General features: G+C 51.0%; 2 protein-coding genes across 2 annotated transcripts; both read left to right on the top strand.

The window, feature by feature from the left end:
* Positions 1-842: 842 nt before the first annotated feature.
* HOO65_010786 (UPF0648 protein C3H5.09c) lies at positions 843-11,396 on the top strand (the record flags this gene model as incomplete). Its single annotated transcript, XM_070999802.1, has 1 exon — positions 843-11,396. One exon carries the CDS (start codon positions 843-845, stop codon positions 11,394-11,396), a length of 10,554 nt encoding a protein of 3,517 aa, XP_070862608.1.
* A 5,575-nt stretch (positions 11,397-16,971) lies between these two features.
* Positions 16,972-18,996, top strand: HOO65_010785 (uncharacterized protein; the record flags this gene model as incomplete). The annotated part of the gene is made up of 1 exon (XM_070999801.1): positions 16,972-18,996. One exon carries the CDS (start codon positions 16,972-16,974, stop codon positions 18,994-18,996), a length of 2,025 nt encoding a protein of 674 aa, XP_070862607.1.
* Between the last annotated feature and the right edge of the window lie 100 nt (positions 18,997-19,096).

Here is a 19,096-nt window from a genome sequence, read left to right as displayed (position 1 = left end):
ACCAACAAAAAAAGCTTCAGCTCGTGGGTTTGTTGGTGCAAATAAGGGTACGAGATAAGCTGAACAATCAACAAGCTGATGGAATTTTGACCGGGGGCTTAATAGTGGAAGGTGCGTGCGTATGCATGTGGGTTTTTGCTCTTGTTCTACCCTGTTTTGACCCTGCTTGGCCTGGAATCTGCCACAAACCTAGCCTGACCCGTCCTGACCTGACCCGTCCTAGCATCCTGACCTTCTATCAAAAGAAAGCTATTGCCAGCTTTAGCTTGGCTTTCTCTTCGCCACTTCCCAAAAATCAGGTAATATTATTAAAGAATTAAGAAGGAAAAAAAGCACAACAGGTACGCACGTCTTCGATTCACCTGTCGGTTCTCATTCTTCATTCTTTTTTATCCTTCTCATTAAAAACACCTGCATCTCTGCCCTTTTCTTTTTCTCTGATTTTGGCTTGGAAGGCACCATGGGGCTAAGTGCTGCCATTTCTCATCTTTACTAGAGCGCAAAACATTATATCAAAATCCAAGGTACGTACCAGCTGTACTTGTCTCTGGCCATATGTCATGTGTTCTATGCCGCGCCCACCACCGTACATGGCTACTTTGGCTTGTTTTGAGAGGGTCTGAGCTTGCGTCTAGGCTTGTCGTCGATGCTAGAGGCAACTCGAACTTGACAGCTTCAAAACTGCCTGGAGCCATTGCATGCATTGGTTCATATTGTCGACCCAAGGGCGCTGTAGGCTAACATTTATCTTCTTTCTCCTCCTTTTCTCTCATGCAGCGCCCGCCCGTGTGTACAAGATCCTCGATACCGGCCGGCCCTTCCGGCCATTTGCCCGATATAAAATGGCTTTGTTCAATCCCTCGTTCGTCTTTGGCGTAGCTGTTTTGCTGTATCTCTGCTCGCTGGTATTCTTTGCTATTCTCCGAATCCTTACCGGTGTTTCCATCCAGCGCCTCGGCTTCTCCTCTCTTCGTCGAATCTCGTACACGCCCCGTGATGGCATCCGCATAGATATTCGCGGCTTGGGTCTTAACCTCCACCGCCCAACCTTTGCCCAGCCAACTTGGCTTAGTATTGTGGTCGATGAACTCGCCATCACCATCAACCGCACCCAGCTTGAAAACAGTGCGCGACGTGGGGATGACTGCGATTCGTCAACTAGCGATGTCGAAGAGGACGTGGCTTCTAGCTTGCCTGCAGACTCGCTTCTTGCTAAAACCAGTCCTAACTACATTACTATTCCCTCTTCGACACCGACCATTACTCGCAATGGCGATACACTCAACTCTCCTATTGAAAACGATGATCCCTTCAATCCCCCGATTGCTACTCCAGCCGAATCTGCCGACGCCAGTAATAACCCGGGCTCCACTGCAGCTCCGACTTCCCCTCCATCGCCAAAACCCAGCAGAACACTGGAAATGCTCACCAAGCTCAAGGATAGAATCAAAAAGCTTCATCGCAACATCAAATGGCTACGAATGGTTGATTTTGTCGCCACCAATTCAAGTATCAGCATGGTGGGCGTAGGCAGCATACAATGCGGAAGCTTCAATCTGGGTGTTGATACGCGTAGCAGGCTGGTTGATCGCACGTGGTTTTTCAACGCTGGTGCTGACCAGAGTGCCAAGAAGAAAAAAAAGGACCAGGCCGAGTGGAACATTGCCCTGCGCAGCGTGCTTTTCACTGCTGAGGGTAAGGAATCGATTGACATCGTCGACAACATTACGCTCAATATTCACGGCTTTCTAATTGACAGCCAAGATGGTTTGCGCAATGCGTCCATTGCCCTCAAACTGGGCCGTGTGCATATTCCATGGGACGACATTTCACTTTCTCTCGCTAATCTCAAAAAGATGCGTAAAGGAGAAGAGGCGGCCACCCCACCCCCTATATTCATTGGCGGGAATGCAGGAATTAAGGCCGACTCTGCAGTCTCTTCTGGCCTTGATGAAGCCTTCCAGCCTGCTCCGTTGCTTAAGCCGCCCCAGCGCATCCCAACTTTCAACTCCACTGTTGACAATGACATGCTGCAGAGAGTAGCAGACTCTAAGGAGCTGATCATGTCTATTCTGCGCGGAATAAAAGAGGTACAATTTGCCGTCAGCTATGTAGCTGTCTCTAAACAGGCCGAGGCAGACTATCCTGGCTCGCCTCCCCTGACTATGACAGCTTCTATGAAAGAGGTCGGTATTGACCTCCACCGGCTCAATTCCAAATCGCCGGCCCACCGAATGTATTTTGATGGCAACGACATTGCCCACGAGGCTTTGGCAGCGGCACTTTCAATCTCAGTTGGTATTAATGACGGCTCTGGCAAGCATCAGAGGCTCGTTTATATTCCTATGGCGACTACAACGATGAAGACTACCTTGCCCTCTAAAACAGTCGAGCTTGTGAAGCGGGGAAGCCCCGAGGAGAGGAACACCAATATTCTGTTTGCAAACTCGGTCATCACCTCCCCTTCGCTCGATCTCAGCCCGCACCAAATTCCTCTGTTAATACGGCTGCTTAAGCCTAAGCCGAAACGACGGGTCATGCAGCAGCTAGAGACGCCCGACCCGCAAAAACACCATTTGATATCGCGGCTTCTGCCCAAGGCCAACATAAAATTCTCCATGCATGAGCCTGTCATGCGTATCTCGCTTTCGCCTCTAAAAAAGACTGAGGATTCGGATGACTCGGACCTTATTATATCTTCCATCTCATCCATATCCCTGGAGATCGAGTCGTTCCACTCTGCTGTTCAGGAGCTCCACTACTCCTTGGCCTCGACTATGCGTCTTCAGACACACAAGCTCTACTACCAAACTGCTAGTGGTGAACGGCTTGACTTGACACAGACAGAAAGCTTTGATATGAGGATTCAGCTAAGCGCAGCGCCTGATGTCTTTGTTGTGGTCAATGGCACCCTAAAAACATCTACAATCAAAATGCTACGTCCAGAATTTATCGAGGGTCTCCGGCAGATTGTGCATCAACTTCACCAAGACGTACAGGGCGATAAGAAAAAGAGCAAGCGCCCATCAACCAAGCAAAACTTCCTGCGGGCACTTCCATCCTGGCTGCTACATGTGCAGATCCAAATGTCTGATGTCAGCATGGAAGTTGCTGGAACTGATGTCAAGGTATCGGATGATACCCGTGGCATGAGCGTTCAGCTGGACTCTCTAACTACAGAGTATCGTGCTCAGCGTCTTGATAGCCTCCAAAGACATAACTCCCGGAGACGAACACGAAGTCGGTCTATGACACCAGATGCCGACATTCTCAAAACGCCACTTTCGCCCACTCCACGCAAAAAGATGTGTCTTGTACCTGGCGATGGTCGCAAGCTAGGTTTTCATGTCAAGGGCCTTGAGGTCTTTATCATTGAGTCAATTAGCCACACTGAAGTTGAACCGTTTGTTCGCTGTCCCCGTGCTGAAGTGACTCTTAGTTCCATGAGCGACACCCACGGCCCAGTCTTTCATCTTCAGGCTAATATGCGGTCCGTCTTGATCAACTGGTCGCTCTATCGCCACTATGCCATGGGTGTCGCCCTGATGGTTCTCAGAAAGGCCTTTACGCCCATGCCTAGCTTTTCTAGCGACGAGGAGCCACTTCTAGCAGAGTCTAAAGCCCCAGCAATAAGCTCCGAAGTGGAATATCTCTCCCCTCCACAGTCCCCCTCTTCCCTATCACTTAACCGTGGCCAGCTTCAAGGGGCCAACATGACCGAGTTGTTTACAGCAGACGTCAATGTTTCGCTAGTTCAAATCAAGGCAACCATGCCGCATGAGCCTAGAATGTTGTTGCAAGTCTTTGGCCTTGAGATCGGTAGGCACCGCTGGTCTGCACCGTATCTTACATCATGCCTTATCCGGCTAAGCGTCAATTCTCCACGAATTAGCACTGTGTGGTCGCGGGTTTTGAGTATCAAGGCAGCGCGCCTGGATTATCGCCAGTCACGAAAAAAGGTTCCAAGTGGTGGCTACGTTGCTGATAAATTAATCGAGCTCTATGCCGAGTCAATTCGGCTAGCAATCCCGTATGAGGTTCTTCTCAATAGAATCACAGATAATCTTATCAACACTATGAAGAGCGTACAACAGCTCCACTACCGCTTTAAGACTGACGGCGAAAAGCAATTTCCGTTTGACAAAGGTCCTGTCGGGCCCAAGGTTCCTCCGCGGATATCTATACGCACTAGGGCATTTTTGTTTGAGATTGAAGACGGTGCATTTGAGTGGAAGCTAGGCATGATATACCGCGCCGGTCTGGTTGAGCAGCAGCAAAGGTTGGCCAGAGAGGAAGCCTTCCGTCTTAAGACCAAAATAGTGCAGGAGGAGTCGCGGAAGTCCAGCCGTACCAAGCATAAACGCGGTCAAGCATCGGCCGGCACCTTGGACATAGACAAGGAAGCTCTGCGTAACCGTTCCAACTCGCATCATCACCATGGAAGCCACTCCCGGAATCATGGGCCATCGTATGATCCCGAAAACAATATGCCGTGTCTTAGCAATAGTGCTAGTCCTCGTCTCAAGTTAGACGAGGCCCGGGCGAAGCTTGATACGCTTCATGCCTCAAGTTGGAAGAAGCGCATTGACCGGGCATGTGCTATAGCTGAAGAGAACGTCCGTGAATTCCGCAGTGCTGCATTGGGTCCCAGTAATACGCCTGATGATATTGAAGAGGCCGAGTCGATCTTAGAAGTCCCAGCACGTGCTGCCCTAGCTTCAGCCTATTTCACCGACTTGCAGATCACTATTGACAAGCCTTCTTTCCCCCTTAAGGACCTGCCAGCATTCATGCATAGTGTTGGTAAGGGCATACCCAAAGACACACAATACTCGCTGCTGGTGCCTTTGCATATCAATATTGATACCAGTGAGGCCCGAATCTCGCTCCGCGACTACCCGCTACCATTTATCCATGTCCCGCCCCTCGAGGCTAGTCAGTCGACCAAGAAGAACGCCTTTTCACTTTCAACAGACTTTGTCATTGCTGAGGAGTATCGTGGTCCCGAGTCTTTGCGACCTCTAAGGATTGACATCATTAAACCTAATGTCATGGACTTTGAAGGAGCTAAGACCCACGGCTATCATCTGGAGATTAGGCGCACCATTGGAGCCGTCAAGACCTACTCTAACATGAAGGTTGACGTCAACACGTCGCTTCCCACTCGCATCACGTGGGGCCCTTGCTACCAGCCGGCTATTCAAGACATGATGACTGTCATCGAAACCTTCACCAAGCCGCAGCTGGACCCTTCAGAGCGCGTTGGCTTTTGGGACAAAATCCGCCTCAGTTTCCACTCTCGCATCCACATTGCTTGGCGTGGCGATGGCGATGTGCTTTTGTCCCTTAAGGGCACACGTGACCCTTACTGCCTGATGGGAACGGGCGCAGGCTTCCTCATGTGCTGGCGCAACGATGTTCGGCTTAACCTAAATGCTGAAGATGATCCAAAGCGCTTTATGACTGTCAACAGTGGTGAGTACGTGTTAGCCATCCCCGACTATGCCCAGCTGGTCCGGGCTATGATGCGCCGAGACCGAGATGGTCAAGACGAAAATCCACAGATTGACTATGATGATAATGGGCCTGTGATTAGCCAGGACTTCCAAAAGGTGGTGATGAAATTAGGCGGCAAGGTTCAGTGGATGATTGGCCTTGTCTTTGAACAGGCCATTGTCAACGGCAAACGCAGCTTTGACTTCAAGCCTCACTACAATGTTATTCTCCGCGACCCTAGCAAAGCAAAACCCGATCGTGTCACGGGTCTCCCGTATGATGCCTTCCGGGGCTTCCGATCGTCTCATATACACCTGTCTATTGCCGTCAGGGCTCCTGTTGACCGCGATTGGATGGCTACTACTCCCCAGCCGTCACGCAGCTACAACACGGTGCATATGACCCCCCGATTTTTTACCCACTTTTACCAGTGGCTATCACTCTTTGGTGGTGGCATGTCTCTGCCAATCCGGCAGGGAAAACTCTGGCCTGGTCGCGATAAGGGCAGCAAGAAGTTTGGTCGTCACGTAGCCACACTCAAATACAATCTATTGCTAGCGCCTCTGTTCTTAACGCACATTTATAAGCATAAGGACCCCGACACCGATCTTGAGGACGGGTCAATGGCTACAGGCATCAAGGTGCGCTTTGACAGCTTCATGCTAGATTTGCATCAACGGCGTGAAGAGTTCAACACCCAGGATCACGGACGCAAGACACAATCTCGAACTAGCGGAATTAAAATTCATGCTGCTCAGCTCGATCTTGTATCGACCGATATCCGTGCTGTTTCAGCCACTATGCGCAGCCCCGGCCGGAATTCCGGCCTTAACCTCTCTGAGATGCCAGCCATGGGGGTTGACGATGATGCGAGCAGCAGTATGAAGCAGGACGTTTCGGATAAGGAAGATGACGGCCCTGACAATTCGCGCTTCACAATCCCTGACAATGACATGACGTGGATTGACGTGGATGATTTTGTTGAACTAGACTGGATTTTGCCGTCCGAACGCAACTTGGATACTAAGATTCTCCCGCTTGCTTTCTCGCCACGTCTTACGTACTTTAGACAGACTGATATTGGTGGTGTTATTGCTGGAGACCCCGAGCGCACAAGTCCTTTTGGAAATGAGCCTACTCACTTCTGTATCATGAGCTATGATGACGACCCTCGCCGCGTGCAGCAGAGGCTTGTCAATGATCGCCTAAGTCGCCTACAGGGGCAAATGGACAGCCATGCTTTGGCTATGGACGAAGCCGAAGTTGGCGCTATTAAGCGAGACCACGATGCTGAGTCGATGGCTCAGCTGGAGATGCTGCGGCGACAAAGCGAGATCTTCTTGCATAAAAAAGCTTTCCTTGAGCATATGATCCTTGGTCTTGCTGTTAGGGCTGCTTCTGTGTCGGGAACCTCGTTTGACAGCAACTCTAATAGCCCCCGGCCAAAGCCTGACGACAACTGCTCTTCATCATCGTCCTTCTCCTCGGGCAACATGCCTCCTGGAGCTTCTATCAAACTGCCCACTGGTGCAGAGTTTGAGAGTGACTACAACAATCGCTTTGTCATCCATAACCTGCACTTCAAGTGGAACAATGAGCTGCGGAACATTGTGTTGCGATACTTTGACCAAGTTAGTCTCCGCCGAGGCTTGGTGTACTACCTTTCCCGACCTGCCGTCAAGTTTATCCTAGACATTGTTGAGGAGCAAGAACGCGCCAAATTCAACACGCCGAAGCGCTCGACTACGGCCAAATCTTATGTGGCAGGCAACAAGTCGAGTAATTCGCACAGCGGCATCCATGTTTATGGACCACAAAACAATGGCAGCGGCGGCAGGGACACAGACCAATCTTCGATTCCTTCTGAGGCCGATGAGGCGATCCGTAAGCTTATGGAGGACGGACGACGCTTTATTGGAGAAATACCTGTTGATAGCAGCAACAATTGTAGCAGTAGCTATAACCTGGGACACAACCATGGACACAACCACAATATGAGCAGTTCTAGCATTGGTAGCTCGCGTGACATGGACTTGGGCCGTGGAGCTAGCAGTGAGCGAGACCGGGACCGCGATCGCGATCGCGGGTCGTCTTCTGCTACTAGCACTAGCATTAACGCGAGTATCAACGGCTCTAGCTCTGGCTTGAACCCTAATCTGAACCCTCGTGTCCGGGCCCGTCGCGACTCAAGCACCAACAGTTTCATTTTTGGCAGTAATGACGCCGAAAACGGTGCTGCCGCATGTTCTTCCGACTTGTCCTCGGGCATCTCGGCTGGCTTTATGCCCAAGAAGAGCTACCACGTGCGTTTGATTGCTCCGCAGATTCAACTGCAAAGTGACCAGAACCAGAAGAACGTGGTGCTATTAACTTCTAAGGGCATGGAACTCAAGGTAGTCGAGGTCATGGACAAGAAGCGGCTATCGGACAATGTCAGTGGCCTGGTGCAGAGACGATTCCAAGTCAACATGGATAGTACACAATTCTTCGTTACACACCGCAAATGGTTCCAAAACTCACAGCTGGTTGCCATGGGAGCATATGGCGGAAGCTCCTACGGTGCACCTTTAGGGTCAATGTGGCCGCCGTGGGTACCAATGGAGGTAATGTTTGATTTTGAAACGGATCCGTTCGGCTTCAAGCGCGTGGTGCAAAAGACGTCAGGCATGATGCGCTACGACAAGTTCAACACGCTGCGTCTCAAGTACAATGATAAGATCAATACGGAGAATAGTAGTGGGGGACAGGGATCGAGCAGCGGTAACAACAACAGCAACAACACTAGCAGCAACGGCAACAGCGTTAGCAACACCGTTGATACAGATTCTTCCAACGTCACACCAAACCCCAACCCCCATGCTAATCCTGACAGTGGTGCTGCCTCGACGTCTGATCCTCGTGCCGCCCCGCCCCCCAACCAAGCCTCCAAAGAACCAACAGATAGTCGCATGGACTATCTGTGGGTTGACTTCCCCCAGGCGCGGGCTCTCTGCAACTCATCACAGTATTATGCTATGTATGTCATTGTGCTAGATCTGCTCATGTACAATGAACCTACCGAAAAGATCCGCAACGAGCGACTCGAGAAGATTATGCTAGCCTCGGACTTTTCCGATCTCAGCGGCATCCCTGAGACTGTCAGCAAAATGCAGCACCGCATTCGCCAGCTTGAGCATATCCGCCAGCACTTCCAGACATTCCCTCGAGGCTCTACTGGAGGGCCTCGCAACGACGGTGTCTCGGCCAATAGTTTGCGTAAAGACCGTATGACTCTCAGTAATGAGCTGGCTGCTTGCGAGGAAGAACTTTTCTTCATGATGAAAGCAATTACGTCATCACAGCGCAAACACAACACGTATGGCGCTGCCCAGACAAGCACGCCTCTTTTGCGCTGGAGTATCACAGCTCGTGACATTGTGTGGCACCTAGTCCGTGATACTAATGACCCTCTAGTTGAATTGCAATTACGAGATGTCGAATATCACCGCACTGACAGCTCTGATGGCTCACATTTCAACCTGATTCAAGTGGGAAAGATCCTGGGCCTCAATCTTCTCCCTGATGCCCTGTACCCTGAAATCATTAGCCCATACTACGACGCCAAGCACGCACCGTTGTTCCAAGGCCAAAAAATGATTCAAGTGTACTGGTATATGTTGGAGGCTATTGCTGGAATCACAGTCATGGAAGACTTTGAGGTCAATCTGTTCCCCATGCGCATTCAGCTGGAGCGTGACGTAGGCAAGAAGCTCTTAGAATACATCTTCCCTGGAATGAACGATGGCGAGTCGCCCAAGGATGTATCGCCATTTATCATCAAACGCCATGGCGGCGATGGTAGCAGTGTGGCGAGCGATGAGGATGATGACGACGAAGACGATGATCACGACCACGGCGACACAGATGATGACACTGGTACAGATGGAGAGATTGATCACCATGATTCTAGCCTCCCATCAGCTACATTTAGCAATGGCCTAAGTGATATGGGCTCACCGTCGTCAGCTTCCTTGGAGATGCGTCTACGGCCCACTCTGACGTCATTGCCCCGGGCTCATGCTTCCTCTGCACAGGCTACTTCGGACCATCATCATCGCACACACCGAGGCCCTCATTTCAACCACCAAGGCCATCGCCGTAGGCAAAAGTCGGTCAGCATTCGCACTGGAGGTGAGGGCACAAGTAGCAGTACTAAAACCACAAAGACACTATTGCGTGCCAATACACTGCGTATTCCCACCAAGAAGCACTCTAGTGAATCTCTGCGGAGTACAACGCCGTCGCTTTCGCGCCCTGGCCTTATTCGGCCGCCTCCAATTCGCCTTGCTAGTTCTTCTAGCGCTGTCGCAGTGCATGGGGGAGGCGCATCATCTACGACCTCGGTTGTTCCAGGCTTAGGCACCTCTAGCAATGATGTAACGGGCAAAGCCGGGCGTTTTGGGCTTCGTCGTCGAGAAACATCGGCGCGACCGTCTCGTAGGCGCAGACGCCGCCGTGGGTCCCATTCTGACGACGTGACTAAAATGATGGCCCGAGCAAACAAGTTCATGGCCTTTGCCCACATTAATGTGCCATCAGTGTTGTTGTGTCTGAGCTACAAGGGCAAAGATGCCCGCAACTTTGAAGATGTGCATGATCTCGTCTTCCGCATGCCGCAGATCGAATGGCACAACAAGACCTGGTCCAACCTAGATCTAGTCGAAGCCCTGAAAAAGGCTGTTATCCGTGCTCTGATATCTCACACGGGCGCTATCATCGGCAACAAGCTGCGCCATTTACCGACTGCTGCGGCCTCCCAGGTCAAGGGCGTGGCCCATGTATCATCATCGGTGATTCTATCGCAGGCAGCTGTGTCTGCCGCTAAGGCCCCGAGTATCCACAGCAACAGCGGCCAGAATCTATCCTTGAGCGCAGCAAGTGTTCGCTATGCCGAGAGCTTCTCTAACATTAGCGACGACTCTGCCAGTGTTTTTGGTGCCAACTCAACCGTTGATTTTTCACGCTCGCCGCCGCCTAGCATTCGGAACTCAAATAAGAGCATCCGACCACGCTCTAATAGCCGCTCTTCGTCGGTGCATTCGGGATGCACAACGCAAAGCCAGGCAAGCAATTCAAATTCCTCTGTCGCTGCAAATTCCAGTTTCGGTCCTTCGCTCAAGCCGAATGCCAATGCCCGCAGTTCTTCTATCAACAGCAGCCCAATAGGAGCAGGATTTGCCTCTCTTGCAACCTCGTATGATGAGATTGCACCTAGCCGGAATCTACGCTCAGCCCATGAAATGCGACCAACATCTCAGGGCGGTCTATCGTTGTTTACTCCCCGAATGTCGGCCGCTGGCGATGACGCATGGCAACGGCCTGTCACTAGTGCAAGTCATCTAGACACACCAACAGGCAACACTGTGAATCCATTTGCACCGACGAACACGACGACAATTACGGCTGGAATTGCCAGCAGTGCTTCATCAGTGTCTGGTATTGGTGCTAGCAACAATCACAGCCATGGCTTTGGTTTCGGTGGAGAGGGCAAGCGCAAAAAGTTCCGTGACAAGCTCTCGTCGTTCTCGCCTTTTGCCAAACTTGGCCACCATCGAGACTCTACCGTACTTGGCCCGCCAACACCTTCTAGTTCAGGTGTCGCTGGCTTCATCCCCGAGTCCGAGGGCAGCGAGGCCATGGCACGACAGGAAAGTGGATCATCGAGTCGAACTATTGGGCCTGCCAATGGCGCAAACAGACTTCTGTCCGTTCCAACGGCAGTTCCAGCTACGGTGGCGATGGGGAATATACAGGTAACGGCACATGACAACGGCCACGAGGACATGTATCTTGTGGAAGACGAGGGCTTGCATGAGAACGGAGCGCAGCTGGCTAAGAGCCAGAGCCACACACGAGACTAAAACACTATTTACCTCTTCTTCCCCTCCCTTATCTTTTGGCCTTTTCTTGTTACTCTGCTTTTCTATCTCTGGTCTTTCTTTTATCCTTAAGACAAATTTTCCTCTGTTATTAGTGTTTATTGCCGTTCCGATATATCCAGGCTTGTTTATAGTTTCTTTTTCATTTCTTTTTCAGCTTCCTTTTGTCCCAGTATTCTTCTTTGCCTATTTGCCTCTTCCCCCTCAAACATAGATGGTGTCTTTATAGATGAGCTCCTTTTATCTTTCTTATTGTTTCTGTTTTGATTGGTCCTCATCTGCCATGGTTGTCGTCCGAGGCAGTGAACTGTAAACCCTAACAAAGTGTTGCCCAGATTGAAGGAACCGAAGAGATCAGACGAACAAACCAAAAATACGGCAAGTGCCCGATTTTACTTGCTGCTCTTACGATAGAAAATACAGAAAAGTTTCTTCTCCTCTCTAGTATTTTTTTCTTTCTTTTGGTGCCCAAAGCGAAGAAGAAAATCCTGCCTGCTTGTGTACACGGAGAGGTTGAGCTGGTTGTGACGTGACAATAGGATGATAGGAGGACTTGTGTTGGGAGATAGAAAGAAAGGGGAAGGGCCAGAATAAGAGCCCAAGACCTGGGGCTCCTTTGCTTTGCTTACGGGGGGAGGCGAGGTGAGAGATGCGGTTTTTGATATGGCGGGTTTGGTTGATTTAGGGTTGCAGCGCATCTGCACGCTCAGCTACATATGGTACACTACATCACACATGTATGTAACGGGCGAAGTAATGGGGAGATAGTATCTTGCTGATAACACAGCTGCTGGTTCGGAGGACTGGAAGAACGAAGGACGAAGGCTCAGTCCATTGCTGCCCCCACGTTCTCAAACCTCAGCAGCCGGTTAAAAATGAGAAAGCCATGCCCCGCTTCTCTTACCTGTCTGTCGCCTCATGACGAATGGGTCGAAAGATAGAAGATCTGTTCCTAGGCTCTCCCTTTCTCTCTCGCTCTCTGTTCCCTTTTCTTTCCTGTTTTCGCATTGATAGGGAGCGATGATATGGGGGGAAGAGGGGAAGGAGGGGAAAGAGAAGAGGGGGGAGAAGAAGTAGGAGGAGGGGAAAGGAGAGAGAAGAAATCTCTGCACAGGATCACCAACAATTGCTTTGTATGTAGGCGCCGCTTGGCTTGCCATATATGGCCTTATCAGTCCTGGAGGAGGGGGACATCGCCCGTGGCTTCAAAGCTGCATTATCGTTTGCATGTCCTTGGCTACTTGGCTGCGATGGACTAGTGTAAATTCTGCGATGTATCTCTTTGTTGGGATCCCAAGGGCCCTGCCCGTCCTCCCGGCCGAGTTAAACGAGTGAGAAGAAGAAAATATTTTCACTTCTTGTTATCTTTAGCGAGCCTGGCTGCTTCGGCAATGATATCATCATTGGATGGGTGGGTGGGCCGCCAGGGCTCTCGGTTTGGGGCGCTGGTTGTGGCGGGCTGGGAGAGCGCTAGGGCTTTTTGGTAGTTACCAAGAGAAGGGAGTGAGTGCCAAACCTACACAAGGCAGGGCAAGGCAAGGTACGACTGACGAAGGGAAACAACTGCCAGAAAACCAGGCTGCTGCTGCCCTTATTTCTAGAAGCTAGAAGGAGATCGCCGGCGCTCATGTTTGGCGGGCTTCCTTTTTGGATTCGCTTTATTTTTTTTGCAGCTAGCCACAGACAAGAAAGAAACCCGCGTTATCTTCCTGCTCTAACAGGCTGGCTGGCTTGTCATTTCTACCCGCCCGCGTCCTCTTTGCTCTTAATTTCTAGTACATTGCCTGTTTGGTGCTCTGGGTGTGAAAATTTTTCTCCTTCTTTCCTTCTCCCACGGATACAGCAGCATGTGATCCCCTTTCCCTTTCCTTCCATTTTTCTGCCCTTCCATCTTCCCCTCCTCTTCTTTCCCTTGGCTCCTTCCCCACGTCTCGCCTTTGGGGCAGGTGGGGCTTTTCATATTCGGCATGTATATCTTGTCACGTCACAGGAGGAAGCAGAGGGAAAACAGGCGTAGGAACACGTAGATACAAGTGACTTGCTGATAAGGCCCGGCTGCTGACTCATCCGAAATACACGCTATCTAAGGTGGCCACGGTGAAAGCGATTCTTCATCTTCTTGGCTTGCTTGTTGTTCGTCTCTCAATTCCCACGTGTTCTTGAGAGCTTTTTTTTTTTTCCTACTCTTCTTCCTCTACGGAGCTTCCAGAAGAAAACGCCCCGCTCAAGTAATGGCCCTTGCACTCTGCTCTGCCCTGTCTTTGAGGAAGTAGAAACCCCATTCCATGGTTAGATAAGGACCAAGTCTGAGGCGGCGCAGGGCCGTGGGACAGATAGAAGGCAAATAAGCACAACTACATCCATGCCAATATGCGAATGGATGGATTTCAAACAGGATCAAGGGCAAGGCCGAAGCGAACTAGAGAGGGCCTATAATACTCCAGCAGCCGCGCCTTCTGCGGCATTATTCGGTATCTCCACATTCTCAACCCGTTGAGATTTTGAGTGGGCTTGAAGCTTCGACAACACCAATACATAGCCAGACCATTCACCGCCCCCCATCTTGTGGGAATGCAAGGAGAAGGAAAAAAAGAAGGGGAAAAAAAACTTGAGACGGAGAGACCGGCAGCCCCACACAAACTGGGTCCTTGCCATTGTCTTGCCCTTTGCTTCTTCGCTGGCCAGTTCATCGCCCGCTTAGTCCAGATTAGGTTTAGTCTTGGTGTGTCTCTTTTGGAATGTGGCACGGGGACTTGATAATCATCGTCATCGCTCACAAGGGAAAGAAAGCACTTGAAAGAAAGGATGGAATTTTGGTCGCGTGTGATGAAGAAGCGCGGGGTTGCGTGCGCGGGTGTAAAGCAGACAAGAAGTGCTAAATGTGCAAGGGCAAGGCAGCAGCCGTAGAAGCAGAGGCAACAGCGAGCAGCAGTGCAGGCTGTGTATGAATGACAAAGCAGCAGCAAGAGCTGGACAAGCGGAGACTTTGTCCGTCTGCCAGCCAATTTCTTGCAAGTTGGTTGGCTGGGCGGCCTTCTAGGGAAGTAAAAAAAGAAGGAGCAGAGGGTAAGCGAGGGAGACAAACCAGAGTGCGTGCTGAGAGTGTCCTGCTCTTTCCCTTTCCTGCATACAGTAGCAAGTGGTAATGTGGCCCAACGCCCTTCATCCCCAGCTAGGCTGGGCCCTGCTTCAAGTAACTGCTTTTTTCAAGGCCTGTCGTCTGTTTAAAAGTTGAGGGCCGCTTTGTTGCAATCCAAGCTTCGAATGATGTTTTTTTTATTCTTGCCTGTCCTTCCCCCTGCTAAAAATTGCAACAGCGTTATTTCCTGTGTTGCGTTGTGTTGTGTTGCGTTGCGTTGCGTTTTTATTGTACGTTGGCTGCCTTTGTTGCAGGACGGGGCAGGACGGGACAAGGCAGCGCAAGACAGGGCAGGTCGTGCCAAAATGCAGGCATGAAAATCAATATTCTTATCAGTGCCGTCGAGCAAAGCTGGTTGGTGGCTGATCATATTTGCGACTTGGGCTGCTGGCTATTTGTTTTGGGCTCCGTATAACAATAAGGAGGAATTGCAGGAGGGCAACATGAGCCATAGCGTGACCGTCGCATTGGTGCCTCTATCTCTTTATCTCCCTCTCCCTCCTAGGGGACAGGGGACTATTCTTAGTGCTAACACACTCCCACAAACCAGCGTTGTTCGTGCCATGGCAAGATGTGCAGTAGATGATAACGGTTGCTTTATCAACAGCTATTTATCCAATGGGTATAGCCTCATTCAGACATGCGGCCGTAGCTCGGGATCCTCACCCCAAAAAAATAGCTGTCTGTCATGACAGGCTCTTGAGCAGTTGCTTGTTTTCTGAGGCCCTCTTTGTTGCAAGCTTTTCAGTGAAACTGTTTCGTTTGTCTTTTGCGTTTGCCCTGCGTTTGCTCTGCGTTTGCCTGTTCCACTTGCCCTTGTTCTAAATTTTATGCCGCTGCTCTTCTCTGCAGTTGCTCTTCTCTGCATCTACGGCTGGCCACTTATCGCTTCGTAACTCTTCCACTTCTCATAGGCTTTGCTTAGCCTCAACCACCACAAACCGAGGCTCTTTTGGCAGGAAAGCGGGCTTATCGCACAGCATCTTGGCTCGCCCTATCGTCAGTTTCACAACAACCTCAAAACCACACTACAATCTTAGCTTGCCCTAGTTTTGCTGCAACTCCTAGCCTTTCAAATCCATTGTCGAGCACTCTGTCGAGCACTATAAGGCCTGGCCGCCTCACTTGGGCAAAACTTGGAGATCTTTGAAACTAGGCTGACATCGTCCTTTGCATTAGGATCTAGGGCCTGGACCTTCTCTTTTCCTTCTCCTCACTCGCCCTCGCTGCCATATTTGGAGCCTCGAGCCACTAGTCTAAAGGCATCGCGAAGCTTAGACCGAGAGACTCACCGCGACATATCGATAAGATCTTGGACGCTGCACCTACTGATCGCCTCTCTTCTGCTCCTGCTTCGTCTCCAAGTAAAGCTCTGAGCCTTGCCATCCGCTGTTTTGCCACACGAACAGGGTGTCTTGGCTGTCTTGCTCGTCTGGCGTGTCTTGGATCATCGATTTGGCGGCTTCTCCCTGCGTGTCTGCGCAAACTTGACTTGACCTGGTTCTTGTCCATCAATTTGCTGCGATTCCGTTCTTTGCCTTGATTCTAGCAAATCTCCTTTCTCCGACGGCCAATTCGTTTTCTAGCGGCCCAAACTCTCTTGGAGCTCGCGCAGCATTCAGCCTGGATAAAGGCTAGATAGACGATAAAAGAAGACCTTCTTTCAGCTGGTCTTACACACCCCCCCTTTTGCCTGCATCATTTCACGCCCCTTGTCTCTCTCTCTCCATCTCTCTCTTTATCTCGGCCCAAGAACGCTGAGATTATCCCATCCCATCCCTGCCAGGAACCCTCCTTCAAGAAAATAACCAAAAACGAGGCAAACAAACCTGGCATTTGGGTTACGTACAAGAATAACTGCCCAATTTCACCGAATCAAAAAGCTGCACTTGTTCAGCAACGGCCTGGTCGGCTTCTGAGTTGTCTGATTAGCACTGCCAGAATTGCGTCGAAATCCCTCTTTTCTTTTCCTGGCCTCTCGTTCCTGCTTACTGATGGGCTTTGCTTCCCACACATATAGAACAAGCAAAAACGCGAAGAGTCTGAACAGCAAAGCCCTACTCTAGAACCACGCCTGACGATCTTCACAATCTCCACCCCCCCCCCCCCCCCTCTTGTCACCCACTACCCACTCACTATATCTCATTTTTCTCTCAAATAACTTAAAGGAATAGGCTGCGACAGCGCTACGGCATTCTGCCGCCCCGGCCTTGTTTCCTTTGATTACTGGGCTCTCTCTAACTGGCTGCTTATCGGCCGACCACCTTCTAAAACAAGGTCTCAGGGTTTAAGCGACTCATAAAAGTGCCTAAAAAAGCAAAAGCACACAAGCCTGCTTCCAACCAGCACTGGAGACCCTGGTATACTTATAGTGGCTAATGTCCTCCTGTTTCTGCAACTGCGCTCTTCTTGCCTACCATGATGTCTGCTGCGTCTTTCGTGCACTATAATCGTCGCGCCCAAAATCTACAACGCAGCCATAGCCGAAAGCATCGCCGCCTCGACTGCAATAGCCACACTTTACAGCCTAATTCCGTATTCAGAAGTACTTCTGCTTCTTCTAGTCCGTCGCCGTTTTATCAGCAACATAAACCCCAATCTGCTGCTGCTGCTGCTATTGCTACTGCCCCTTGGCCTGTATCTTCTCCCTCGGCTTCCACAAACCCTTCTATTTCGACGTCTTCCCCTCTGGACTATCATAACAACACCGCCCCGCCGTCCTCTTTGTCTTTGACTCCTCCACCACAGCACAGCTCTACCGAGTCATCTAGCAGCAGTCTTTCTCGTCCTTCCTCAACCCCGTCCTTCTATCCCGCCTCAATAAATTACTGGAAATCCAATTATGACCAAAGTCAACAACCGGAGCCCTCTCCTACTTTTATGTCTACAATTGTGTCCTCTCCCTTTCAATCTTGTCCCCAAGTAACTCCAGACAACATGGCCCCTCATGATGGTGTTCGGTCCATGACCCAACCAATCCTTATGAAGCTGCCAGGTCGCTCTACTCCTACTTCAACCACGGGCCCTGTGCAGATTCCTACCAAGGTGCAATCCGATGCCCGCAATGCCAAGTCTGTTAAGCGCAAGTCCTCTACCCGCTCGTCTCGGTCTATGACTAGCCAGACACGGCCCCGCCCGCTTGATGTGCACTCCCCTGGTGCTGTCCCTGCATCCGTGGCCACTCTTCTGGCCATGACTGACATTCCCAAGCCCCGTCGCCACCGCAGCCAGCGCCGCTCTCTTGAAAAGGATGCCATGCCTTTGACTGTCAGTTCCATTATAGAACGTGTTACCGACACCGAGCTCAGCTTCAAGCTTAGCAAGACCTCTCTAGACATGCTGCTCCTGCCTCCTGACGAGGCTCACTGTGAGCTAGGCTCGTCTATGTCCATCTATGACAGCGATACGGGCTCTACACTCGGCCCCCGAACCGACTCTCTTGACTCTGTGCCTTCCTTGGCCGATTCTTTTGTCTACGGCACTCCGTCCTCTGTTGGTTCCTCCTGGGGCGGTTGCTGTAAGTCTGAACGCTCTGTTTCACGCTCGCGCTCGCGCAGCAACAAACAGCGTCCTACTCGTCCCTCGTTAGAGCCTATTTCTTCGCCCTCTGGCGAGTCTGAGGCGCACCCTCTTTCAAAGGCTGTTACAATAGACGAGCTTGATTTCCGCATTTTCAGCATTAGCCATGATGATGACTCTTCTTCTGAAGCTCCCAAGAAGCCCGCTACAACGGCCAATCCGTTTCCCAGCATGATGCGCTCAGCTTTCAAGTCGAATCTGACGGCCTCGCTTCGTGCCATCAGGAACGCAGCCAAGAGCATATCCAATATTAACCTGTCGTCGATCCCGCCCGATGACTTCCTTACTCGTTCCATTTTCGCAATTGATCCCAAGGTTCCCTTTACTGATGAACGTCGGCCGCCAGTTTTGGAAGAAGAACCGTCAGCTGCCCTGCGTCGTTATTTGAATCCTACGTCATCAGCCCGAATTGAGCCGCGTCCTGCCTCTGATACCATGGCTACCATGCAAAATCCACTGCGCCCTTACACTGCATCTATCCAAATGCAGACATACAAGGTGTACAAGTCTCGTAACGGATCTCGCTCTGCGGCCTCGGCTACTACACGCCATTCATCCTCATTGTCGACAGCGCCGTCATCACCCTCTTCGCCTACCGCTGACAACCAGGCCCAGACGCAGACGCCTTCCAGCCAGTCCAGTCTTTCCCAGCCGGCGGGAGCCATGCGTCAGCGGGAAATTCGCGAGAACCCCGACTTTATCCGCGTGGCAGTCTTGGAGATGGCCATGCGCCGTAACGGCAAGTTTGATGAGTCGCACTCTGGCCGCGCACGCTGGACTCTACCGCCGAGAAAGCCGACGAGAGTCTGCGAGGTGACTATTGACGGCATTCCAGAACGCTGGGTTCCTAAAGTAGCGGCCTAGGATACGCCTTAGCTCCTGCCCTTTTCTTTTCCCCTCTCTCTATTTCGTTTTCTATTTTCAGCTTATCCACATTTGCACCGCATATATTTATTTCTTTTTT

The sequence above is a fragment of the Ceratocystis lukuohia genome, assembly GCF_044167205.1.
Source record: "Ceratocystis lukuohia strain C4212 chromosome Unknown Supercontig1_pilon, whole genome shotgun sequence".
Classification (NCBI taxonomy): domain Eukaryota; kingdom Fungi; phylum Ascomycota; class Sordariomycetes; order Microascales; family Ceratocystidaceae; genus Ceratocystis; species Ceratocystis lukuohia.
Note: the sequence above shows the minus strand (reverse complement) of the source record. Positions and strands in the feature narration are given on the sequence as shown.